Source organism: Taudactylus pleione, unplaced genomic scaffold (genome assembly GCF_031769625.1).
Source record: "Taudactylus pleione unplaced genomic scaffold, aTauple2 ptg000006l, whole genome shotgun sequence".
NCBI classification, from domain to species: domain Eukaryota; kingdom Metazoa; phylum Chordata; class Amphibia; order Anura; family Myobatrachidae; genus Taudactylus; species Taudactylus pleione.
This window is the reverse complement of record NW_028284409.1, coordinates 8654477-8682059: the sequence shown is the minus strand read 5'-3', so window position 1 is coordinate 8682059 and position 27583 is coordinate 8654477. Positions and strand designations below refer to the sequence as shown.

At 41.3% G+C, this 27583-nt stretch overlaps 1 protein-coding gene across 2 annotated transcripts in view; it reads left to right on the top strand.

Moving 5' to 3' along the window:
- The window catches only part of HBS1L (HBS1 like translational GTPase), a 151206-nt gene that overhangs the window by 25140 nt on the left and 98483 nt on the right, over positions 1–27583 (top strand). Inside the window, exons 4-5 of one of the 2 annotated variants that reach the window (XM_088452353.1) lie at positions 3264–3458; positions 12110–14596. In XM_088452353.1, the coding sequence (XP_088308479.1) occupies positions 3264–3458; positions 12110–13485 (1571 nt within the window). In that variant the 3' untranslated portion in view covers positions 13486–14596. Of the gene's footprint in view, positions 1–3263; positions 3459–12109; positions 14597–27583 lie in introns of those variants that run through there. The other variant, XM_088452350.1, reaches the window with a different exon arrangement.

Below are 27583 nucleotides of genomic sequence, written 5' to 3'. Positions count from 1 at the left end.
AATCCTGTAGAGGCCAATGTAGTGTTTTAATCCTGTAGAGGCCAATGTAGTGTTTTAATCCTGTGGAGGCCAATGTAGTGTTTTATTCCTGTGGAGGCCAATGTGTGTGTATATTTTTATTGGTCACACACACTGCATCGCCGGATGGTGTGCCTTGGCAATTTAAAAATCTTGTGTAGTGTGCCTCAAGTTGAAAAGGTTGAAAAACACTGCTGTAGATTGTATGGGGAACAGTGAGTAGTGACAGTAGAGCAGCTAGCAAGCCGCACGCTACTAACAGATCTGCCCGTGGAGATCAGCGGTAACAATCCATGCCGCTTCCGGCTCTCTGTGCTACACACACTGTTTAATTGGAATGCTCTGTCCAGTTGGCTCTGGGTTCCCGACTTGAGATGGTAATATAATTCGGAGTAATGTTGGGAGACAAGATTAGAGTCAAAACGGATGTTCCATATAGCTGCACAGACAGTGTAATGGTTAGCGTTACTGCCTCACAGCAATAAGGTCATGGGTTCATTTCCCACCATGGCCCTAACTGTGTCTAAAAATATACGGTAGGTTAATTGGCTCCCAAAAAAAATTAACCCTAGTGTGTGGTAGGGAATATAGAGTGTAAGCTCCTCTGGGGCAGGGACTGATGTGAATGGGCAAATATTCTCTCTGTAAAGCGCTGCGGAATATGTATGCGCTATACAAATAACTGGTAATAATAATATAGCGCAGGGGACTCAGATTCTTGAGAGTCCCAGGGTGAAGTCCTTGATGCGTTTCTCCATCAATTTAGCGCGACTGTTTCCTCAGAAGATGGATAAATAAGCAATGTTAATTCCCATTTCAATTACCGCAGCTGAATTTCTTCCTGGCAGTTTATTAGAAAAAAAACATGCGGTTTCTGGGAAAATCCCTGCGCGTATGTTGGTGTTCAAATACAAAACACCATACATGTCTGTAGTTAAAGCATTAGTAGTGTGACACCAGTGATCACGCTGAGCGAAAAGATATGTGGGTCCCAGGGCCCTCACTTTAATAAATGGGGGTCCTACTCTGCTATTTCTTGGTCCCATCACATGTTATGGGGGGTGAGGGCAGACAGAAGTTAGGGCAGTGCTGAGGTCAGGTAGCAGTTGGGGTAGAGCTAAGGGTTAAAGGTGGGGGAAAGTTGGGGAAGAGGGCTGTAAGGCCAAGCAGTGCTAGGGATAAGGAGGGGGCAAGGGTAGATAGCAGCTGGTGTAGTACTGGGGCGCAAGTAGGGGGTTAGGGACAGGCACTGCAGGGGATAGGGGGGCAAAGGTAGATAACAGTTGGGGCAGTATTGGGGGCAAGGATGGGCAAGGGTAAATAGCAGATGGGGCAAGGAGGTGGTTGGGGCAGGCAGTATTTAGGGTAGGGAGGGGGCAAGGGTAGATGGCAACTGGGGCAGTACTTGAGGGCAAGTTGGGGGTTGTGGCTGGCAGTACTGGGCGTAGTTAGGGGGCAAGGGTAGATAACAGCTGGGGCAGTACTGGGGGCAAGGATGAAGTTAGGGGCAGGCAGTGCTGGGGATAGGGAGAGGGTAACGGTAGAGAGCAGCAGTAGTAGTAGTAGCAGCAGACCGGTTCCCGCCCGCCACTGTTCACTGTTCGCAGTAGCCGTGGGAAGTTACCCTCAGACCTGCCACAGCACCAAATATCCACTTGTTACCCCAAAGCACCCACACACACCACAACTCCAAACAGTCACCCACTCATTCCCGCAGCACCAAACCCCCTACTCGCTGTGACTTATTGCTGTCCCCCTGTCAGTGCACCCACAGCAGAGACCACGTCTTCTGCAGCCTCTAGTACAGCGGGTGCAGGGGCCATCTTCATGCCAGAGCAGGGAGCCGCATCATGGCTCTAGTGCCGTTGTAGCCACTGCATATCAGGAGAGGCGTCAAAGAGGTCTCTCCTGGCTCTACATCTGCTATTTATAGCCTGCAGCCGGACCAGGATACATCAGTCTTAATTGGCAGCCATGGATTGACTGTAGTGGAGCGTGTCCCTGGAGACCCACCCATTTTGGAAAAGTCAGTCCCTGGTCATCAAAATCGGGTAAAAAAATACACATGCGTATTTGCGGTCACTGGACATCACCGCAGAGATACTACAAGGGCTTTCCCCAGCATCTGTATCAGGGCTCTGCTAACGCTAATAGGTCCAAGTAAAGTGGATGTCATATACAGGTAGCTTTATGCTTTATTTTAGTTTTCACTGCATTATTGCTGGCTGAAGGGGAGACTGTTTTACTTCAATACCCAAGGCTCAGGTATTCTAATTCTAATTTTGCTTAACCAATTATGGTAACAATAAAGGGAACTGCAACAAGAACAGATTTCTTTTTATCTTTGTACTCATGTATAAATGCCTATATTAGAGTAACTATTTAGCCTAGGTTAATTCATTTGGAAAGTCAGTGCTAAATACAATATGTCAATCTGGCATGTATAAGTCATGTGTTTATCCTGTTTTCCCATATGTGTATATATTTGTGCATCATTTAAATGAGACGTACACTTAGTTTAGGAAGAATTCTGAAGAAATATCAGCTAATAAGGTAACAGGCAGCAACTCTCTAATATGTATTTCTGTCTTGCGCATTTAGTATATTTTTTGATATTGTGTTAGTAGGTTCTTCCATCTGTCATGAAATTTAGTAACCGTTCACTGTATGCACAATTAAATATAGCACAAGGCTTCTGTGATAAACTTAATGTCTTTAAGTTACATTATGTATGTCCAGAGGTTTTGTAGAAGGTATAATTAGCTAAGGCGTGACTTGGAAACAATACCTGAGTGCACATTTTTTCCCGCACATGGACTAAGAACCTCACTTCTCCATGTTAATTGTAGTATATCAAAATTATTTTGTGCTTAGAATGTTCACCTGTATTTTCTTTTTCCAACATTTTAGTTATTAGTGTTAAAGCTACTTTAATTGCTGTTAAAGATATGTATGAACACTTCGCATTAATGCTCAAGTGCATGAAGCCCAAGAACTATAAATAAGGATTTTTTTTTTTTTTATCTATCTTTTTTTTTTACTCAACAGGATATTTTACTATGAAATTTCAAGTTTACCAATTTTACCCATTGATAGAGCACCTTTGCCTAATCATAGGTCTAATTACCTTTATTTCTGCTTGGTAAATATTCTTTAGATACACTAGCCAAATCACATTATTCTGTTTACATTTTTTATTTTGGCCTAGTTATTGAAATGAATGTATATCTTTTTGTATGTTTCAGCCCGTTTGTACTCATGCCTTGACCACATGCGGGAGGTCCTAGGGGAAACTGTTTCGGAGCAAATCATGATTGATGCAGCATTGCAATGTCAGTTTGATGTAACCAAGGCCCTGGACCTAGTGTTTAAACAAGACTGCAATACAAACATGAAGTCTGAAAGCAAAGACTTGCCTCCTGCTGGGAGACCAGCAAAAGGTATGTTTTTATTGATGTTCTATTAGTTGTATTTCTTTAAGCGAAAAGAGGGTTACGCAGCCTCCACTATAACTGACTTAGGGCCCTTACCCACAAGTGTTCTTTGCATAAACAAATGTAAGTGCAAACTGCATATGAAAAGGCATATATATATCTATGCACCAAACATATTATGTAATCGCAACACAAGCACAGCAGCGTTTTTCCCCATAATTTTAACATCCCATACATTTCAATGGAGCTTCCAGCATGTGTGCTACATATAGAAAATTCCATTGGTATGAGCTATCGAAATGAATAAGACACGCTTCGCACACTAACTAAAAACTGTCAACATGACAACCCCCCACAGCAGTGTGCAGCCAAGGGCTTGTTGCCACTAAATTAGGAGCTACAATGAGCATAGGATCCCCCTGCTAGGATGGTAAGAAGTCCCAGACAAGTGCTCACTGTTAGGTGGCAGCCTTGCAATACATTGCCCTGTTACAGCAGCAACAGCGCCCGCTTGTAAGCATGGGGCTGGGGACTCTTAAATGGGTGATGGTTTTTCTTCACTGCCTTTCCCAAACTCCCTACTGGAATAATGAAGAGTATTGGAACACCTGTAGTAGCAACTCTGCAAACTGAGAGCTCAGTATAATGGTATGGGGTCTCAATAAATTCTCAATCTATTATACTAAAAATAACATGTAAATATTTATATCTTCTACTCACGCCCTCCATTCATAAATCTACTAAATAATTTGTATTCCAAGGGGTTTTTTTCTTTTTAATTTATGAGAAATACAAAAAAATAATAAGTGCATAGAAATAAAACAGGCCTTTGGTATTACTGACCCATTGACATGAATGTGAAAGATAATTTTTCATCAGTATGTGCACAATCCACTTCTATAGAGACATTTTAAAGTGGGAAGGATGTGCTATGAATGCTTACATCAATCAAACCATGTTTCAATAATGTGCTGCAATGCACACAGGTGCAGGTATGACTGGAATATCTTGTGTAACAGTTTGCCTACCTGAGACGCAATGTTAATTTTCGTATATAATAAAGAAATGTTAGTGCAGAATAAAAAATGCATTTCATTTACCTATGTAGAACAGACAAACCAACGGTTATATTTTTTTCATTTATTAGAGGTGTGAATATTAGTATGCTTGTAATTTGTCTGTAAATATTCATATGTTTGCGGCAGTCTTAATTCACTTGACTAATATGAGATCATTGCATAGTGGAGCACTGACAGGACTTCACAAATAAACTTGAATGTAAAAACAACCTGTTTTTGCCATGTGACTATTTCTGGGTGCGTTGTTGATGGGCCAATGCACTGTTTTCATTCTTCTAAACTGGGGGGACACAGGACAGAGGTTAGAACAACATGTAACCAAAGAGACAGAATATTTACTGCAGTACAGAAAATTAGCTATATGCCAACTCCCACATGTCCATTTGCAAGCATAGAGATATTTTTAAATGTGAAGGCTATGTCAACTTGTAGTCAATCTGAGCATCTTAAGAAAAGTTTGCTGGACAATGTTTTGTGATGTACAGTGAAGTAAATAAATTCATCTTCATTTGTGCATACTTTTCCTCCTTCATTATAAGCTTAATTAGCTTAATCTGCACTGGTTGCTTACAACACTCAATACAGTTGTGTGTGCTGCGTCAGTATTCTTTTAGTACAAGACCAATTCATCCCAAATTGCCAACATTAAGGGGCAGATTCATATAGCCAGAAAATCGTGGCTTGTTTTACACGTGTCCCATAGATGTGTGAGCAAAAAACAAACCAGGTTTCTTCTTCCTCCATAGGGGACACAGGCTCTACGCTGAGTATAGGTTGGTGGGATGGAATCCAGACACTACACAGTTAACTCTGTTAGTCACAGCCCAGGCTCCCCCTCTCCTAATACCCCAGCCACAGGAAATTCAGCTTTTTTTGTTGGTGCCTGTGGTCAGGCACACAGTGTAAGCTGTGCTTACAGCCTTTACTGATTATGCAGCGCTAGGCATCCTAGAGGATGCCCATCACCCCAGCGCCGGCAGTCGCGATGCTGGCAAATGGTTCAGTGTCCTTTGCTGGAGCTCTGGACACAGCAGGGAGCTCAAAGCCGGCAAAGCAGGCTGAAAGGTGACACTGCTTGCAGGGAGCCGCGTGTTTGCGGCTTCTTGCCGCCGGTATGGGAGACGCTGGCACTGGGGACCTAGGTCCTCTCCGCATCCCCACTAGACCACCAGGGCAGCGGGGCGCTGTACTGATCTTGCGGCCATTTGCCCTGGGGTCCATGCCAGAAGGGGGAGGTAGGCTTTCCCTGCTGGCTCCTCCCCCGCCCCTGGTCACTTAACCTCATAAGAGGAAGTCTGTTCTAGGGTCATTCCTCCTCCTCTCTCCGTTCATCCCCGGACGCTGGGCAGCTATTTTCTGAGTGCCTGCAGTTTCAGCTTGTCTCTGGAGAGTGCAGGTCAGGTTATACATATTGCTCCTTCCTCCCCTTTTGGGGCCGGTTTGTTGAGCTCTTTCTGCCTTTCTTATTATGCATTGAATGTTTCTGCGCATTTGACTGTTAATGTACTTTGCATAAACTCAGTCTCTGCATAGTCCCACTTATTTATTTGTAGTGCTTTTACATTCTCTGCTCTGCCCTTATTTGCACCTCACAGTTCTTGCTCTGGTGTGTGGGGTTCTCCTTAGATTTCTGTACTATGTCTACCAGGGGTAAAGCCCCCAAGGAGGGTGGGTGCTTTTATGCTGGGTAATTGTAGGGCTTGTACTGCTGTTTTTTTTTCCACTGGTTCCGGACCACGATGGTCTCTGTGTTCGCTGTTTTACAGCTGCACCTGCTAGCTAGGAACCCTCTTGGATTTCTTTGTTATCCCAGGTAATGCTACATGTAGCAGATAGGCTCTTAGCCCCTGTGGTCGCTCCTCCAGCTGGCGGCCCTTCAGGTGTGACCCAAATTTTCAATGTGATGCCATTTGCTGCCTTCTGCTGTGGAGCCTCATTGGATGCAATCCTTTACGCAGTTAGTGCAGGTGTCTGAGTCTTTCAGAGAGTCGCTGGACACCGACCATGAGGAAGACATATCTGTTGCCTCTGATGCGGATTCTTCTTCTATTCCAGAGGATTCCCAGCCTCAAGTAGACGTAGTTTCTTTGATCAAAGCATTTAAATCACTTTTGCTAATCAAGGATGCGGAGCCGGCCCGTGTCCAGTGCTCCTGTGTTTAAATGGCAAAAGAAGGCAGTTTCAGTGCAGCTTGAGAACCTTTTGGCTGAGGCTTGGTCCCACCCTAATAGGCGCTTCCTGGTTTCTAAGTGCATTCCTTTTATCCTCTGCCTGCTGCCGATCGGGCTAAATGGGAGTCTCCTCCTCCGGTCAATACGCATGTTGCCCGTCTGGTCAAGAATGAACCACCCTTGCTCTTCCTAACATGGCAAATACTTAAGGATTCGACAGATAAAAATTTGGAGACTTATCTTAAGTCTATTTACTCTAATGCAGGCGCAGTAGCTCGCCCAGCCCTTGTAAAAAAAAAACAAAAAAACCTTAAACAGTCTGTGCATCTACCGATACTGAACCCTCTCAAGGTAACATGATCTATGTGAGAATCATTAGGCATAGAAATGTAAAAAAGGCTAATTGATAAAGGTATCACAACAATACTTAATGATTACCAGTATATAAATGTTACCTGGTTTGTTCACAGCAAAAAAATAAGATTTGTCAGGATATGAAAAAATATATATTTAATTAACCATAAAAATAAAAAAAAGTAAAAAACATTACCTATCACATATAAACAATTATGATCAATGTGGACCTCTAGTCAATCAATAATTCGCTGATAATACTGAAGTGAAATATTTGCAGACCTCTTAGATATCAACAGACTTAAGAAGGATGTATGGTTACTCACAGAGCCTTTAGTGATCCGGAACAGGTGTGCCCGTATAAATCAATGTACTCACATTCCCAGCAATTGTATTTCTTTTAAGGCGACCGGTGGCTAGGTAATTCGGATTGCTGTATATCACAACGTGCTTGATAATGACACTACTCAGGATTAAAGTATGTCTGTATATTGAGGGGGCCCCCTCTACCGGTCATATACCCGTACGCCGTGGGCAAACACGTAACCGGCGCTAATATCAATTATATGCCGGGATAGTGCTCCATATCCTTGTTGGAACTGTCGAGCCACGGTCACCTTCAATACTGGTGACTGAAAAACAGTTTTTAGAATTGTAGGGCCACTGTCACCACCAATGTTGGTGACTGACTAACAGTCCACGATCCTGCTTGGGCTTGGCTGGTTATTTGCAGGCAGGCACGCTGTCAATTGGTATCTGGCTCCTGTTGTAACCACTAAAAGTGGTCAATTAAACAGAGTTGAAGGGTCCAAGAAAACGTCACTTCTAACGCGTTTCGTCACAGTAACATGTGATTTTATCAAAGGCCCGGCCCTTGTGTCAGCCTGGGTTGCCAAGGCCATCAGTCGCTGGGCAGACGCCTTGGAGGATGGCTTTACTTCAGGTACCCACAGGAATGATTTTCTCTCTCTCGTGGAATATATCCGGCATGCGACTATAGACACAGGTATTCTAACTTCCAAGGTTTCGGCCAGTGTCAGCTAGAAGAGCCCTCTGGCTTCGTTCCTGGCGTGCGGATTTCGACTCCAAAAAAAACCCCTTGAAGTGCTCCCCTTTTTCAGGAGATGTTCTCTTCAGTCCAGAATTGGATAAAATAGTGGCTACAATTGCGGCATCTAAGACAGCCTTTCTGCCTTCCGGGGCAGCTCCTAGGTCGCGATCTTATAAAGTTTAATCCTTTTGGTCTGCAGGGTAAAGCCAAGGGCTTGTCGTGCTCTATGTCCCAGGGTTTCTCTGCCAAGTGTTCTAAACTAGCAGGTGAGCAACCCTGGTCTACCAGACACCCGGCTGCTAAGCCAGCCAATAAGCCTGCTGCATGACGGGGCGGGCCTCCACCTGGGGGACACCAGTGTGGAGGCCGGCTTCTTCTCTTACCAAAATTTGGTAGGAGATCATGGAGAACGCCTCGGTAAGAAGGGTGGTCTCCCAGGGTTACATGTCGTCCTTTCGGGAGTATCCTCCGGCCCAGTTTTTTTCCACTGGTCTTCCTTTGGATCAGGAGAAGGCAGAAGCCTTGAGGGAGTCCATTCGCTCTCTTCTGGCATCTCAGCGGGGCACAGGCTTCTATGCCAGTCTTTCTGGTTCGCAAGCCAAATGGGTCATTCCGACCAACTCTAAACTTGTCTAGTCTCTTAATAGGTACTTGAGGATTCCCAAGTTCCAAATGGAATCTCTTCACTCCATTATTCTGTCCATGGAGCTGAGTGACTTCATGGCCTCCTTAGACATCCAGGATGCCTATTTGCATGTTCCCATCCGTTTGTCATCAGCGAGTCCTCAGGTTTGCGGTCCAGGAGGATCATTTACAATGTCGGGCTTTGCTATTTGGACTTTCCACGGCTCCTCGGGTCTTCACAAAGGTCATGGCGGTTCATCTTCAGAACAGGGGAGTCCGAATTTTTTCCTACCTGGACGACTCGCCTCTCCTGGCCCATTCTCAGGAGGTTCTCAGGGACATTCGGATCACGGTGGATCTTCTCCAGGCTCACGGATGGGTCATCAATTTGAAGAAATCCCCTCTACTTCCCTCTCAAGAAATGGCACATTTAGGAGCCTTGCTCCAGGGCTCAGTGGGTGTTCCTCCCGGCAGACAAGGTTCGGGACTTGCAGTCCAATTCACTCTTGCATGCAGATTCTGGACTCTCTGGTCTCCACCTTCAACCTGATGGAGTATGCCCAGTTTCATTCCTGGCCTCTTCAATTGGAGACTCTTGCCTGGTGGGACAAATCACATCTAAAGCTCAGGTCTCAGATGATTGTTCTCTCTCAGGAGGTACGTCACTCCCTCTTGTGGTGGCTCCAGGGGTCCCATCTGGCCAGTGTTCATCCCTTTTGGGTTCAGGACTGGGTTCTCCTTACCACTGACTCAAGTCTTCACAGGTGGGGGGCAGTGTCCTGCCAGCAGACTTTTCAGGGTCAGTGGTCGGCTCAGGAGGTCCAATCGCCGATCAACATTCAGGAACTCAAAGCAGTTTACAGGGCCCTGTGTCAGGCTTTGCCTCCTCTAGGCAGTCGCCCTGTCCAGGTACAGTCCAAAGACGTGACGGCTGTCGTCTACATAAACCATCAAGGCGGTACTCGCAGTCATGCCGCCATGAGGGAAGTCAGCCGTATTCTCCTATGGGTGGAAAGGCATCTTCTGTCCCTGTCAGTGGTTTACATTCCTGGAGTACAAAACTGGGAAGCGGACTTCCTAAGCCATCAGGACATTCATTCGGGCGAATGGGCCCTACATCCGCATTGCATTCATCTCCTGTTCTTCGATGGGGTTTGCCGGACATGATGGCATCTTGACACAATCACCAATTTCCAAGGTACTGCTCTCACACTAGAGAACCAGTGACCTTTCTAGTGGATGTTTTGGTGGTTCAGTGGACCTTTCCGCTCCTGTACATCTTCCCTCCAAGTTCTCTAATTCTGCGGGTCCTCTGCATCTTCCACTGCGGCCAGATCTTCTGTCTCAGGGCCCGTGCTTTCATCCGGATCTGGCCCGTCTCATTTTGATGGGGTGGTTCTTTAGACATCTGCTTTGAGAACTAAGGGGTCCTCCAGGTCAATCATTAACACTATGCTCAATACCTGTAAGCCCTCTTCTGCTAGAATTTACCATCGGGTTTGGAGGACTTACTTTGATTGGTGTTCGGCTAGGAATTTTAACCCCAGGTCATTTCGACACTCTCTTCTCGAGTTCTCTCCTTTTTGCAGACTGGGCTAGATTTGGGCCTCCGCCTTGCTTTACTAAAAGTGCAGGTTTCAGCGCTTTTGGTTCCCATTCAGAGACAGATTGCACTGTCGCCTGATATTCAGACCTTTCTTCAAGGTGTCCTCCATGTACAACCCTGTTTGTACCGCCAGTGGCTCCATGGAATTTGTCTCTGGTTCTTGGGGCCCTTCAGTCTTCTCCTTTTTAACCCTTGGACACAGTGAAGTTTTGTTGGCTACCTGGAAGACTGTCTTCTTCCTTGCCATAGCTTCTGCCAGACGGTTGTCGGACTTGAGCACGTTTGTCCTATCGTTTTCCATTTCTAATCTTTCACCATGACAGAGCTGTCCTTCGAACGCGACTAAGTTACCTTCATAAGGTTGTTTCCAGGTTTCACATCAATCAAGAGATTGTAGTTCCTTCTTTCCAGGTTCCAGATTCTTCTCCGGAGGAGTCCTCCTTAGATGTCATGTGGGCCCTCCGGATTTATGTGGACAGGACAAAGGATCTGAGTAGGACACATGCTCTTTGTCTTTTATGACTTAAGCAAACGGGGCTGGCCGGCTAATATGCAGTCACTGGCCAGATGGATCTGTTTGACTATTCGTCACGCTTATGCTGCGGCGGACCTTCCTGCACCATCCTTGGTGAGGGCTCATTCAACTCGGTCGGTGGGAACTTCCTGGGCAGTGCGACGTGGTGCTTCTGCTGAGCAGCTGTGTAAGGCGGCCATGTGGTATTCTGCCAATACATTTCTGAAGTTCAATTCCTTTGACACCTCTCCACCCCTGATGCGGCTTTTGGGCCAAGGGTCCTCAGTGCAGCCCAGAAGCGTCCCCTCCCTTATCGGACTAACTTTAGGATGTCCCTGCGTAGAGCCTGTGTCTCCTATGGAGGAAGAAGTAAAGGAGATTTCTGTGCTTACCTTTTAAATCCTTTTCTTCGATTCCATAGGGGACACAGGACTTCCACCCTGGCTTGCAGGGCTTTGCTCTGCTTTCGGTTCTCATGTTCACATTTTCTTGTGTGTTTGAACCTGAGTGCATTCCGGTCTTGCTTTTCCTCCTTCTTGCTCCTTGCCTTAGGCTTGTTAACTTAACTTAACTGAATTGCCTGTGGCTGGGGGCAGGGTATAGGGGGAATGGGGAGCCTGGGTTGTGACTAACAGAGTTAATTGTGTGGTGTCTGGACTCCATCCCACCAACCTATAACCAGAGTAGAGACTGTGTCCCCTATGGAGGATGAATAAGATTTAACAGGTAAGCACATAAATCTCCTTTTTCCTACTGTAGTAGCTGGATATGTGCACATTACGGCTAAATGAACCAGCCCCTTACAGTTTATTTAACAGGGAACTTGCCTAGATCCCTGGCATATGCCTACGTACTACAATTAATGCTTGTAGACGTGTTGTAGCATTCATTACTACTTGTGCCTTTAGAACTTATTAAAGTATCGGAGCTGTATAGCACCTTTCCATATATGTGATGTATTAGAGCGCGTAGACCAGAACTACTTGCTGTATCAAAAACCAATGTCCTAAATGAGCCAGTTCTTATTCACTTCCTCATATGGCTGATTCTAATCTTTTGTGGGAAAGTAGTTTACTTTAATAATGCCATGATTCTCATAACTGTTTTGCTATGACATTTAGCAAATAAATGCCTTTTTCTATTTTTTTTCTTGTTTTCCTCTCTTCTCTTCCTCGTTGTGCCTGCTGCCTTCGCCTCTGGACTTTGGCTTTTTACCATCTTTGACTAATCTGAAAATTATTGGCCATCGTAAGGTAAGGAGCCCTATTTACCTCTTTACATAGCTTTTGTAATGATCAAACTGTATCTTGTCCTCTTCAAGAGAACTCAAAATGTATTGAGAGTTCTTACTTTGACTGTCATACACCAGCAATAAAGCAGTCACAGACTAGCATTGTTTCAGGTGATCTGATAGATGACAAAAGGGAGAATATTTTATCTGATATCAATTCCAGTTTGTCTTTATCTTCCCTGATAAATGAAAGTTCAAATCAGAACTTTTGTAGTGGAAAACCTGGTACCTTGTCCGAAATGAGTCTTTTTGACTTAATTTCAAGTCCAACTGGTAATGCTGGCACTTCACAGGAACTAGATCTCTCCATAACTAAAGTCTCTGAATTATCTACGTGGCACTCTGAGGAGATTCCAGGCTTAACACAGTTGCAGGCAGAGCGTTTGATGAATAGATCTTTGAACTTGGCAGTATGCAACAATTCTGTAACCTGTGACACTGTGAATAGCTTAGATCATTTAAATGCAATTTCCTTTAGGAAATATATTGGGCCAGGAGAAAATCAGATCTTATGTAAACAGACCAATTTATTTGGAAGTCTAAGTTCAGTTTTACAGTCTGAGTACAGCGACTCTTGTGATGGAGAAAATGTATCTGCTCCAAATGGGGAAAATTTGTCTGTGCCAAAATATGGAAGTCCATCACTGGCCGATCTGATACAGGAGCACAAACAAAGCAATCCACTGCCGGACATTTCTTTTGATGATACTCAGAAGAATCTGTGTAAAACAGACATGCAGACTGGATCTCTTGTACCTTTGTCTCAGTTGTCCAGTCAACCCAGTACAATATCAGATATTCCATCCCTTACAACATCTTTGTCTTCCCTTGCCGTAGCTCAGACCACTGATCCTAGGGAACCACAAGTTTCACTATCTTTCCTTATTGCTGAAGCTGACAAGCCTGTTCATGATGGCATCCATAATGTTTTTCAGTCCAATACATTGCATTTCGCTGAGGCTGACATAAACATTGATCTCCGCTCTCTTATTAGCAAGCCTGTTGACAGTGATACTACAAAACCTACAACTTGTGAACAGCTAGAAGCTAAACATTCAAGTAACAAATGCACTGACTCTGAAAATATTATAATTTCTGACCAATGTGGCCATTGGGTAAGGTCCTTGAAAGCCAAACCTTCTGCATTTGCATTAAGCATGTGTTTTACCTACATTCCAAAAGCATGCAAGAAAACGATCTTAATGATTTACCAGGACAGTCATAATAATCCAGTAGCTGCAACACATGAATTGGGGCAACCAGCACTTATACCGTTTGATTTTCAAACCCCCTCCCCTGATGACATTGTAAAAGAGAGTCAAAAAAAAGCTTTTATGAGATAAAGCCAACTATATCTTACCAGGTACAGGTACCTTGCTTGCTTTTCAACTTTCCCTTTTTTCCTGTGATGATTTGTCATTTTCTGTACAGTTTTCATAAATAGAGCTATAGATTTACTTATTTCAGAAACTTTTTATTTTTGTATCTGTTTTTCAGCAGAGATTTTTAACCAATACTTTTAGATTTAAAATCAGTATTTGGTGCTTAAAGATATTTTGAGATCATTGAAATAATAGTGTGAGTTTAATTTTGTATAAATATAAAATAAAAATAGCATACTTTTACTTTCAAAACATTTTTGGAAACCTCAGTTACAATCACTGGACTTACCTGCACGTACATACACATACAGTCATTCTTTTGTGGCATGGTTTTTAAGGTGCCCAAATGTTTTTAAACTAACCGTTTTATTGGTTAAACTTCTGGTGAACATAGTCTTGTCTCTTGTGTATTAACTCAGTATTATTTTTTTAATTAACACCAACACCTTTACAAAATTAAGTGTTATTTTTGGAATAATGCATAGTAATTTTAAATGTAAGTATGAGTAATAGCATGTCATTATAGCAAACCCCCCTCCCATCCCCCAAATGGAAAGATCATGAAATTAGATTATGCTTTAGTTTAAAAGGGTGTTCAAAATTATGATGGCGTTTACATTCATAAAATGCACTTTCATATTGCAATAGCTAGGTATGCAGTTTTAATTGAAATTGATTTGTTGACAACATAATTAACCAACACTTAGGGCTATGCGTATGAGCACTGGTCATATGCCAAATGCTGAACATTTAAAAGACAAAAAACAAATCCCTTGATTTCAGGACAGCAAATTATTACACAGCAAATATCTAAAAATGCTTTGGAATTACCTTTTTCTGAGGCTATTTAAGTGATGTGTAATAACTATTGCTGCAGGCAAGTCCTCACAAACAACACTTATTCAATTGAAGTCTTTATGGAAAAAGGTTACTCTAATTGTTTTAAATGAAAAGGTTATGAGTTGTTGCTTGCATCCATTCAAAACTTGGGGTAGCAGATTAATTCATCTTAATGCTTTGAACATTCACAAATTTCCATCTTATCCTATTTGCGCATGCACTGATGTGAGTGTGTGTGTATATATATATATATATATATATATATGTATGTATTGCTTAATTGTATAGCTTTTTCGTAACATATATATATATATATATATATATATATATACTTTTGCTTTGAATGATATGTACAAGATTTGAATATTTTAATTGTGTACAACTATTGTTTTCCTTTGTACTATGACAATGATCTTACTGGGAGGGTTCTCTTTTTCATAAAACTTTTTAAGTAAATGTATTTTTATTAACAAGCTTTGGTGTAAAATGTACACTTAATAAAGGTGAAGAATGGGAATACCTTGTGTATCTCTGCAAATTATTTTATCTTTAATTAGGATGACACCTTTTTTATACTCTTCTTCCATTGTTATGTCTGTTTTCAGAATACTCTAGAACTTTTGCCATGTTCTTTTAGAATTAAAATAAAACAAAGCTGAGGAAAGGGCCAATGGGGGACAAAGATGGAAATCTCTATGGCAGAGTTTCCCAAATTTCACCATTACAGTCAAAGTTTTAAGCTATCCATGCCAAATCACTTGTAACTTAATTAGTACAGATGTGTCCACATACATCTATCCTCCATGTGCTACAAGTCGTGCCACAAATAACGTGGGAGCTCCGTGTGCCTCGTTAGTGTTGAGCATGTTTGGTGCGACTTTTTAATTCAAATGCGTCTTATTCACACAGTGATGCAACTAAATAGCACAAACAGCTTCTGTTGATTAAAATGATATGCAGCATGCCTATGTTATATGTGTGTCTGCAGGTGTATCTGTCCGCAGGTGAAATGCTACATTAGTGTCAGCGGCTGTAACACTAACATAGCGTTTTGCATACAGATACCCCCGCATATGCACACAGAACATAGGCATGCTGCATATCATTTCATTTAGCAGAAGATGCTTGTGCTACCTATTCGCTGTGTGAATAAGACGCACTAGAAGGTAAAAAGTTGCACGAAAGATGCTCTGCGCTACCGAGTCACGCCACGGCATGGCTCGAATAGAAGGGCTGTTTAACTCGCAAGGAGGCTAAATGTATGAGGACACATCTGTACCTCAGTCAATTTAACTTAACCATCTGTACTCAAGCCTGGAAATCCTTAAAATCTGGACTGTAATGGCAGAGTCTGGGAACCTCTGATATATGGTCTGCAGATGTACCCATCTATCGGTATGACATGGTTCTTTTTTCTTGGGGTGGGAAGATGCAACCAAAAACTGTAAACTTTTTTTTATTTAGCAAAATATTTTTTATTCTCTGAAAGTCTTTTCCTATATAAACATGTCAAACATTTGCACATCATACATATCTATCTAGGATAACAGATCAGTAATCTCAGCCTCTATTACATTATAGTATGTTTATTACTTGCTTTACATAACCAGAACTTGGGGTACTATAGTAATGGGGGATACTTGTAAATGTGATATTTTGGAAACCCTCCCCACAATGGTATCTTCCTTTGTGGGTATGCTACAGGAAGTGGTATGTGTCTTTTATTTTACAGCAGAACATGAAAATTGCAGTGAACAGTTTCACTTTTTTTTTTCCCCCTTGCTCTTTTGACACCACACCTACAATGGAAAGTCTGAGACACTCCAGCTTTTGTCATGAATTTCTTTCATGTAAATGTGCATAAATATATTGAGTAGCCTATTAGTAGATGTAGGTTAAGGTATCAACATGAGATCTAGATCACTATCTAAATGCTTTGTAGCAGCTATAGTATTTTTCCAAGTCCTCTTTAAATTTGTTTTGTATGCCCTGAAAAGTCCTAATGCTAATGTTTCCTATTCTTATCTACAAGTTTATTTTAATCATGTCTTATATAGTCTGCAGCAGATCTCAGTAGATTTGTTTTTAATGCACATCATTTCAGGGTGTTGTCGTTGGTAAGTTGGTAAAAACAGACTAACAACGTACTTGCTAAGGTTTTGGTCCTCTGCTCTAGCGAGTGTAGCTGTGATATAGATATTGTATAAATAACAATTTGACTGTGATCTTTCCTGCACTATGTCAGCACATCTACAAAAAGGTGGTAAAGACATAATAAACTAGAATTCTAGTAGGTCAAAATGAAAGATGGCTCTTTAGGCTGCGCTAAAGGTTTAGTCAGCACTTTATTGGGTCTATGTAGAGATATACTTGAAAATACATTTATAAGGAAACCGTAATGTCGTTTTTTTTATTTCTACCAAATGAAACATTTGCTTATTAATATATTCTTGATTTAAGTTATTTTCATAAAACAAGTATTCTGGAATTTTTACTTGTACAAGAAGCTGATCCATTTGGGTCCCATAGCTATTTCACCTCACCTTTTGTTGATGAAACAATAAGCATTCAATTCTTATTAGTAAATTCAGGAGGCTAATCAAAATAGGGTCTCATTTCTGACTATAGCCGCTACCCATGAATCGTAGTGATCATTTCTTTAACAAAAAGGGAAACATATTAAGGCATTCTGCCATTTGTTGGCATAGATGATCTGGTATGATACATTTATAATTGGTGACAGACTTCAAATTAATATGATTGTCTCTCACCATTAAATAGCAAGTGATTAAAAATGAAAACAACAATGCCAGCATCAGTCCTTTGTCCTTTCTCAGTGAATGCTAGACATGGTACTCTTCATATTGGGCTGTCATTTTCTTATGTTGGATAAGAAGCCTCTTTACAACTGTGACTCAACCAGATAATAATAAAAAATAATGTGTACATTGTAAAAGCAACAAAGCAAAAACTAGTTCTAGAAAAGGGTAACAAATGCACACATGCATGCCTCAAGTGAGTGTGTTTACTTGGCATATAAATCATTTGTGCGTACAACTGACAACTTGGACAAAAAAGTCCAAGATCTCTGTACTGTAAATGCCTATAAATGGCACACCTAGATAATGTATCAAGGAAGAGCAAAAAGGATAGTTCATTTTTACCTAGTCTAACAAATGTTCGCAATACAAAATATTAATGTGTAACTACTTTAAATCATTGACTGAGATGGTATCCGGTCAGGTAGTTGACATTTAGAAGGTTGACATTCAGAATGTTGACACCACATTGTCGACAGGTTCAGAATGTTGACATGGACGTTAGGTCGACAACCAGTATGTCAACATACAATTATGTCGACATGGTTAAAATGTCAACAATTTTTTGTTGTTGAATGTTGGGGTTAGGCTAAAATAAGCATAAATATCAACATATTGGTTGTCGAACCAACGTTCATGTTGACATTCAGACTTTCGACATTCAGAACCTGTTGGCGTTCTAAATGTTGACCTTCTGAATGTTGACTAGTCATACTACACCCAACTGAGAACCACTTTACCAGAATGGAACAAAAGGTATTGTGTTGGTTAGTATGAAAAATATGTAGTATTGTTAGAATGGTTGGCGTAGTGGTTAGCAGTACTGTGTCTCAGTTCTGAGATCAGGTGTAGCTCAATTACTGACCATACAATATGTGTGGAGTTTGTATGTTTTCCTCGTGTTTGCTTGGATTTCCTTTGAGTGCTGTGATTTCCACCTACAATCCATGAAACATACTGGTAAGTTGATTAGCTTGTTTGTGCATGTACATATGATAGGGAATATAGGGGTCTATTTACTAAGTGTTAGGAGACAGAGTGAAAAGTGATAAGGTGCCAGCCAATCAACTCTTAACTGCCATCTCACAGGCTGTGTTTGAAAAATGACAGTTGGGAGCTGATTGGCTGGCACCTTATCACTTTTCACTCTGTCTTCTAACACTGCTTAGTAAATAGTCACCATAGATTGTAAACTCTTCTGGGGCAGGGACTGATGCCACTAACTGAAATATTCTCTGTAAAGCAGAATGTGCGCTATACAAAAAAACTACTACTAAAAAATAAATAAATGGAAGGTTTTTTGACACCAGTTTTAAGAAGTTATGCTGTATGGTTTTCTTTTGTTTTCTTACCTATTTAGCACTATATAGTTTGGCCATCTCTTTTTCACTTGGCTTTATTGTTTGATTGCATAGCACTATTGCAAGTGCGTAACTACAATTTATCGTGCTTATCATTAGTCTTAATATGTTCAGTCCATAGCCACACTATCTTATCTAAGGTTCCTACTACAATACAGTTAACTGTTACTAGCCTTTATTTGATTCATAAATTTTTCTTATTTTCATGTTTATTAATTCGATAAACTTTGTTCTTTTGTTAATGTTTTATTTTTATTTCCCCCCCCCCCCCCCCCCCACACACACACACACACACACTTTATATTACATGTTTGTTGACTTGTGTTAAACTCAGTCAGGAATTTCTGCACAAATGTAGGGCAGAGGTTGGCAACCATTTCTTATCCTTGTGCTGGCATTAACCTAGTTAACCACTTAACTGGTGCAGTTGCATGGGATGCGACTGCAGCCAGCAGGACTTTAGCTGACATGGTCGCATCCCATGCCTCTGTGCAATCCCGCTGCATCCCCCGGCATTTGAGGAGGAATTTGCCTCATGGCTTATCTATATCCCCTGCAGTGATGCAGCTATCTCAGACAATCATTACTGCCAGATTCGCGCCCCAGAATGCTGTGCGCTGGAAGAAAAAGTGAAAGGAGGGGAACTTGGTTCCCCCTGAGCACTATTTGGCTAATCCCTGCAAGTTTAGAGATCAGCTGTAGTAGGGACATTTATGATCATTCACCTGTGAGCCACTCACCACTGCACTCTTCATAATGGTAATTTGGGAAAGGGGTGAGGAGGATGGTATTGCCTCACATTGTGACACATGGGGGTGTTACTAACAGGGTAGTTACTTATACGAATGGACACTGTAGTTGGGAAAGCTCTGCCACCGGGGTTCTATTCCTACTGGGGGTGGTTAAAATGCCAACTCAGGGGTGGGTGGTACAATTACAATGGTGTCCTATGGGATTGGGGGGTTGTTTGAGATCACCAGGAATATTTTTTTCAATAACATCTGTAAATTCATTTTTAAAAATACATTCTAAATCTAGTTAGATAATGAAAAAAGCAACAATTTTTGGACTGTGTTGGGGAATTGGCTAGATCAGTGGTTCCCAAACTGTGTGCTGCGGCATCCTGGGGTGCCTTGGGACACTTGCAGGGGTGCCTCAGGTTGGTGGTCCAGCATCAAATCAAATTCTTTATGGTCAATGTGATGAAAATATGTGCACAAACAGAAGCACAAACCTGTCCAACACTATATAACCAAACCTAAGGATGACAGGAGCACAATTTGCTTCACTACATTTTATCCCAATTTCTTAATATCAAACTTTTGGCTTAGGGGTGCTGTGAAAACAATGCTGATGCACTAGAGTGCCGTGATTCAAAAAAGTTTGGGAATCACTGGGCTAGATAAGCTCATTCATTGTACCAGTGTTTTCCCTCTTTTTTTATGCATGTTTGTATTTTGTGGTCCAGAATGCTGATAGTTGGGCTTTCTTGTGTGCACAAAGGATGTGATGGCTGCAGTCACTGACAGGGACAGCACAGATCTTCTCTTTCAGTGCTCTTTCACAAAGAGAGAAGGATGAGTATACCAGCTCTGCTTATATGCATAACTGATTTTCTCTTTTAACAAGATAAAATCCTGGTACCGAGAGAAGGCTGCTAACATTGGGGTGTGTATGGAGACACCCATGCACCCACCTATGCGTACCACTAAAAACTATTCCACATGCCACATCTGGTTGCTGACCCCTCCGTTTGAGTCCCTAGTATTCACAATATTCATAATACTGTTAAAAGCAATTTTTAAGGTTACACATGTTAACTTTCTGAATGTTTTATTATTTACAGTTGTGCTAATTAGTCTGAGGCATGTGATTATTGTTATGGAAATACTACAATTGGTTTAATTTTTGAATTATGATTTATTTATTTTTTAATTTTGGGTTCAGATATAGAACCTTGTTTTTCTATTGCTTTACTTGTTTAGGAATTGGGGATCATTTACTCACTATTTGAATACTGTCACTATGGGGGAATGTAAAAATGACTTTGAAAGACTATTTACTTTAACACAATAGTCCTTAAATAAAATCCAAGAGGATACCCTTTTTTCTTTAGTCTGGGTGTTTCCATGTGTTTTTAATAAAATAGACTTTTTATGATTATTTATTCTTGTCGGGTTAATGTCTTATTTTTATTTATATACTGTGCAGTATTGAAAAATGTAAATAAAATACCAATGCCTAAAGATTGTTCTATGAAACGGCATAGTGGTACTTAAAACCTGCCCACTTTTTCTTGTCAATTACCAGAAGAGACAGGAAAAACATTTTGATCTAATGTTATAATATAATTGCAGTACAAAGGATAACAACCCTTAAGATTAATAAAAAATTCCATTCATGTTTCAGAGTTGATTCCACTTATGCGAGTCATAGTAATCTTACTCATAGTTCTTCATCTCGCACCAAGAATCCCATATCTGCTCTTACACTGCCCCGGTTTATTTTAATAAATCAATTGATTGACTTTTCTAAAAAACAATTTGTGCTGTAGTAGTAAAGCTACATTGTTCTCGTTCCCTGACTATCCCTATGTTTGAGCTATAAATATCTGTTATGCAACGAATGCTGAATGTATGAATGACAATTGTGTTTGTTTCCATGGGGTCACAGTTGTTAACAACACCTTTATTCCTTGATAATACTTTATGCAACGTATACTAAAAGGGTGTGTTACCTTGATTAGTCTGTTTTTTCCAAAAGAGAATATCCAATTTAATAGAAGATTTCACTCATAAGACAGCCTCAGCTTGATAAGAGGCGCCAATGGATGGGGACAGGGATTGCGGCTACACATAAGAACATTACACAAAGTCCTTGTGTTCTACAAGTGTGTTTAATGTTAGAATCATTTTTTGGTGAAAAAAACTCTTGTGTCTGCGTCTGAAATCTTTTAGCCATAAAAACAAACCAGAAATGTGACATGAACCATATATTTATTACAATAACAATAAACCTGTTACAACTGCAGCTCCTCAGGACATAAAAATTTAATAACAATATTGCAGTAAACCACTTCTACACATAAATAAAATATAGTCAAATAGCTGAAAAGACTAATGAAATTAATAAGGTTCCTTTAGTGGATGACAAAGTTCCTCGGGATACTGGTGGCTTGGTATAATAATGCAATATATGTAGCAAATAACTCTTCCTTTTAATGGAATTATCCGTGTCTCCTTAAATAAGAGAGGCCACTCACCGCTGGTGTATTGGAGTCCCGAACAAGCCAAATATGCGGGTGAACATATGCAGTCATCAATGGGAGCTCGGTCAACAGGACATTCCACAGGGGCACAGTCGGCAGCAATATTCAGCCTACCCGTTACGGGAGTCTCCAGGCTTGGGGCTGGCTGCCACAGTGTTGGAGAGTAGATCCCGTATAAATGGTGAAACCCCTTCACCTGCGGACAACAGGGAGCGGTGATATTGACTCCGACACCAGGGATCAGCTGGAAGTGGTGAGAGGTGGTGTCAGCGGTAGATGCCGCAGGGTTCTAGGTGGAAGCCGCGAAGTCCGCAGTGGTCTGTGACTGAGATGCACACTTCAGTGTGTTCGATCTCCCACAGGCGGCAATCAGAGGTCTGTCTAGGTGTGTAGCAGCAGTTCAGAATAAAAGGTCAGCACCTTGACTCGTTTCTCCTCATTGACTGAGGTTTTTTCAAAAGGCAGGATAAGTCTCTCCTTCTCAGGAGGGGATTATAAATACACAGTTACCAATAGCAGACTTTCAAGTCAAGCTGAACACATTTAATCAATGAGCAGCTTTTCAAATGTTCTAACAAAATATAAATCAATACTTTCTGGTTTGTTTGTTCAATAGTTCAATTACTCAGTAAGGGTACTCAGAATTAAAAACAAAAATTAATATATGTAAGAAATATATAAAAAAAATTTAATAACCAAAAAACGAAAAAATAATGATAAAACAAAAATAAGTAGATATATTCCTGATAGCAGCAAATATTCAGAACGAACAGAAAGACATATAAAAATATATAAATAATTAATATAAATATTATAAATAGATCAATAATGAAAGAGACCCAGATTAAATAAATCCCAATGGCACATTACTAAAAAATAATAATAAACAAATACATAAATAACTAAACTCACACATATTAACCTATTCAGACAAGAGTAGATCTAGTATATTACTGCTCAGAGCAGTGGAGAACCAATGACATAGGAGGAATACCCCTCTACCAATAAAAGGATTGGTTCACCAATCTACATACTTATAAGCACCACACTAGATAATCCAGTCACAGAACAAAGTCTAGTACAAAAAAAGAGATTGAGGACAATGACCCATACATTCTAGGAGGGTGACCCATAAACCACACCTAGAAATCTAAGTCAACCATTTCATTCAGTCCATCCGGAACTAAAGTCCGCAGAGTGTGTATACAATAAGCCTCACGTACACACAACCTGCGGAACCTATCTCCTCCCCTAACTGTGGGGGGGGATATATTCAATGCCCACTACTGTTAAGGCCCTGGGATCCCTGGAGTGTTGTAATACAAAGTGTCCGGAGACATTGTGATTACTGATACCATCATTTTTTGGTGGTCTGCTCTGTTAGAGGGATAGATATCATGCTCAATTACACGTTCAGTTGTTCTCCTATACAATTTGAGTCAACGATCTCCATGTTAAGATGGTTACTACTTCAAGAGTTATTAAGAATTTGACAGTTTAAATTACAATTGAATAGGTACATGTGGTTCCAATGGCCAATGTCTATGGAATATTGGACATTGTTTCATTGGTCGTGGAACTTTGACACTCCGATATAGGATCTTCATTGCAGAATTATATACCTCAAAAAAAAAAAAATTAAGGTATTTTAGGTGAAAGAGATTAGTTTACATTGCTTATGTAAATAATGCAGTGTGGTGCATGTTATTAAGTTGGAAGGTTTCCCGAACTACAGTGCTGATGTAGTGCCATATATTATGGGCATCTAAACTTCAATATGCTAGTTTTCTAGAAATACCATTAGCTCCCTCTTCTGGTAAATGTGATACTTGTTCTTCATTTTTTGCTACTTAATTTGTATGTAGCCTGTGTATGTTTTTTTTTTTTCTTTGATTAAAGATTTTTTTTATTTTGAAAACCCCAAATGTTGTTTGAATATTGAAGCAAAAGTGTTCAAGTATCATGTACAAACAGCTTGAAACTGTTTAGCAGATATGCACAGGCCACCAGGAAAGCCCCATTTCGTGTTCCTGCATGACTGTCTTGAGTATCTTGCACAAACATCATTTAATATTATCATTTAATGGTGTCATATCAACGTACATTCACTTAAACTTACACCCACAATTATTTTTTAAATCATTATAACTGCAGTAAAACAGTAAGTATTGGAAAAGTAACTTCTCTATTTGATAGGTTCTACCATGTTTTATCAAATATAGAATATTAAAACTTATTAAAATATATCAGTGAAGCAGGAGAGCTGTATGTGAAGACAAGTCTGATGGTGCGTATCCACAAGTCAATTAAACAGGCCGATTGAACGATAACGACATCGTTATCGGTCAAACGCTTGCTAATCGTCCGCAAATCGGCCATGTAAATGTAAAAAACGACCAGCGATGTTAGTGCCCGCTGGTCGTTTTTGACATCTATCATCGCCCGTACATGCTGGTCAACCTGACGATCACTTCAGGTTCAGCATGTACGGGGAAGATGGATGTCCCTACACTGAACGACTGAACTTTCAGTGTAGGCACATCACAGACTGAAACGACAGCACGATTACAGTGTCGTAATCGTGTTCTTGTTTCACAGTCTGGAAGTGGATACACACCTTAAGACCAGAGTCTTAGTTTATAGTGTGATTTTTTTTCAATTTGGGTTGAAAACCACTTTTAAAGACTTATAAAATACAATTCTCACAAAACTTTCAAGAAAATGTCCTAAACACAAAGTTCTTATACATGGTTTTGCCTTACTAAGCATTGCTGCCGTAAACTTAACTGCTAACTCGCCAAAATGTCAGCAGTTTCAGTATCCCTCGCCCTATTACGTTTTACCATTAGAATGCACAGCTAATACACATTTAATAAACTACTCAGTTTAAAAATGTTTATTTTAGATTTCATGCATAAACAGAAAATCTGCCAAAAAGACATGCAGTTAAACCAATGAATGGACTCACCTGCTTATATGCAGAATAGTGGAAAAGTTCTGTATAACACCACTAGTTTAGGTAAAAACAATACACATTTATTATAAACATCAGTAAAACACATTTCCATTACTTCAAAGCATTTAAATAGTACATTTCTCACATAAAATGATTGCGCTAATGGCAAAAAGTAATGGTCTACCTGTAGCTCGGAAGGACAGTGTTTCATAAGTGCTGACCACAAAACTATAGTCATGGGCAAAAGTTTTGAGACAGTATTGGTTTCCACAAAGGTTGCTGCTTCAGTGTTTTTAGACCTTTTTGTCAGACGTTACTATGGTGAAGTAAAATTACGAGCATTTCATAATGTAATTGACAATTACATTAAGTTTATGCCAAGAGTCAATATTTGCAGTGTTGACCCTTCTTTTTCAAGGTTTCTGAAATTCGCCCTGGCATGCTGTCAATCAACTTCTGGGCTGCATACTGACTGATGGCCGCCCATTCTTGCCTAATCAATGCTTGGAGTTTGTCAGAATTTGTGGGATTTTGTTTGTCCACCCGCCTCTTGAGGATTGACCACAAGTTCTCAATGGGATTAAGGTCTGGGGAGTTTCCTGGCCATGGACCCAAAATTTCAATGTTTTGTTTCCCGGGCCACTTAGTTATCACTTTGCCTTATGGCAAGGTCCTCCATAATGCTGGAAAAGGCATTGTCATCAAACTGTTCTTGGATGGTTGGGAGAAGTTGCTCTTGGAGGATGTTTTGGTAGCATTCTTTATTCATGGCTGTGTTCTTAGGCAAAATTGTAAGTGATCCCACTCCCTTGGCTGAGAAGCAACCCCACACATGAATGGTCTCAGGATGCTTTACTGTTGGCATGACACAGGACTGATGGTAGCGCTCACCTTTCCTTCTCTGGACAAGCATTTTTCCAGATGCCCCAAACAATCTGAAAGGGGATTCATCAGAGAAAATAACTTTACCCCAGTCCTCAGCAGTCCAATCCCTGTACCTTTTGCAGAATATCAGTCTGTCCCTGATGTTTTTCCTGGAGAGAAGTGGCTTCTTTACTGCCCTTCTTGACACCAAGCCATCCTCCAAAAGTCTCCGTTCTGTGTCATGCCAACAGTAAAGCATCCTGAGACCATTCATGTGTGGGGTTGCTTCTCAGCCAAGGGAGTGGGATCACTTACAATTTTGCCTAAGAACACAGCCATGAATAAAGAATGCTACCAAAACATCCTCCAAGAGCAACTTCTCCCAACCATCCAAGAACAGTTTGGTGACGAACAATGCCTTTTCCAGCATGATGGAGTACCTTGCCATAAGGCAAAAGTGATAACTAAGTGGCTTGGGGAACAAAACATTGAAATTTTGGGGCCATGGCCAGGAAACTCCCCAGACCATAATCCCATTGAGAACTTGTGGTCAATCCTCAAGAGGCGGGTGGACAAACAAATTCCCACAAATTCTGACAAACTCCAAGCATTGATTAGGAAAGAATGGGCGGCCATCAGTAAGTATGTGGCCCAGAAGTTGATTGACAGCATGCCAGGGCAAATTGCAGAGGTCTTGAAAAAGAAGGGTCAACACTGCAAATATTGACTGTTTGCATAAATTTAATGTAATTGTCAATAAAAGCCTTTGACACTTATACTAAAGTAAATTACAAGCATTTCATATCTTAGTAACATCTGACAAAATTATCTAAAATCACTGAAGCTGCAAACTTTGTGAAAACCAAATCTTGTGTCATTCTCAAAACTTTTGCCCATGGCTGTAGTATTCTAAATGAGATTGTGGAGACCTGCAGTCCCCAGGAACCATCAACAAGCATTTTGCAACAAACTCATTTTCCTTCCTGAAGATGCTTTTGATTTGCTGACTAATGGTTTATGGTCCTTGGGATGATCCCATTTCTCTCCTGACACCCTCCTATTTTTCTTGCATTTTGTTCCCTTCCCAGTTGGACCATATCCTCTGGCACTATGCCCGGTCTCCTCCGTGATATTTTGCAGCTTGACACTTCCCCTTTTTCCAGGCACCCTGTCCTCTCCCAATGATATCCTGTCCCCTGGCACTCTGTCCTCTTCCCGTGATAACCTGTCCCCTGAAACCCTCTACTTTTTCTTGGCACTCTGTCCACATCCCAGTGATATCTGGTTCCCTGACACCCTCCTCTTTTTCCTGGTACTGTACTCTCCCAGTGATATCCAGTTCCCTGACATCCTCCTCTTTTTCCTGGTACTGTACTCTCCCAGTGATATCTGGTTCCCTGACACCATCCTCTTTTTCCTGGTACTGTACTCTCCCAGTGATATCTAGTTCCCTGACACCCTCCTCTTTTTCCTGGTACTGTACTCTCCCAGTGATGGTTCCCTGACACCCTCCTCTTTTTCCTGGTACTGTACTCTCCCAGTAATGGTTCCCTGACACCCTTCTCTTTTTCTTTGTACTCTGGCCCTGATTCGGAGCCGGACGCTCTGACAGAGCGCTCGCTCTGAATCAGGGCCGTCCTTCTCTTTTTTTAGAGCGGCCTACTGGCCGCTCGAATAGCTGTGGGTGACCACCCACAGCTATAGCGAGCGGCCAAAAAGATGGTCTTGACCATCGCGACCATCTGGCTTGCGACGAGACCCTTGTGGTAGGGTCTCGTTGCCGCAAGCCCTGGAGTGCTTTTGGCTCTGACAGAGCCAAAAGCACTCCCACTGACATCACTTGTGATGTCAGTGGGGCCAGCCCTAGACGCCCCCGTCTGGACAGCCACGCCCCTGGCCCGCCCACCAAAGGGGGCGTGCTGTCACTCAACAACGACAGCATGCCCCCTTT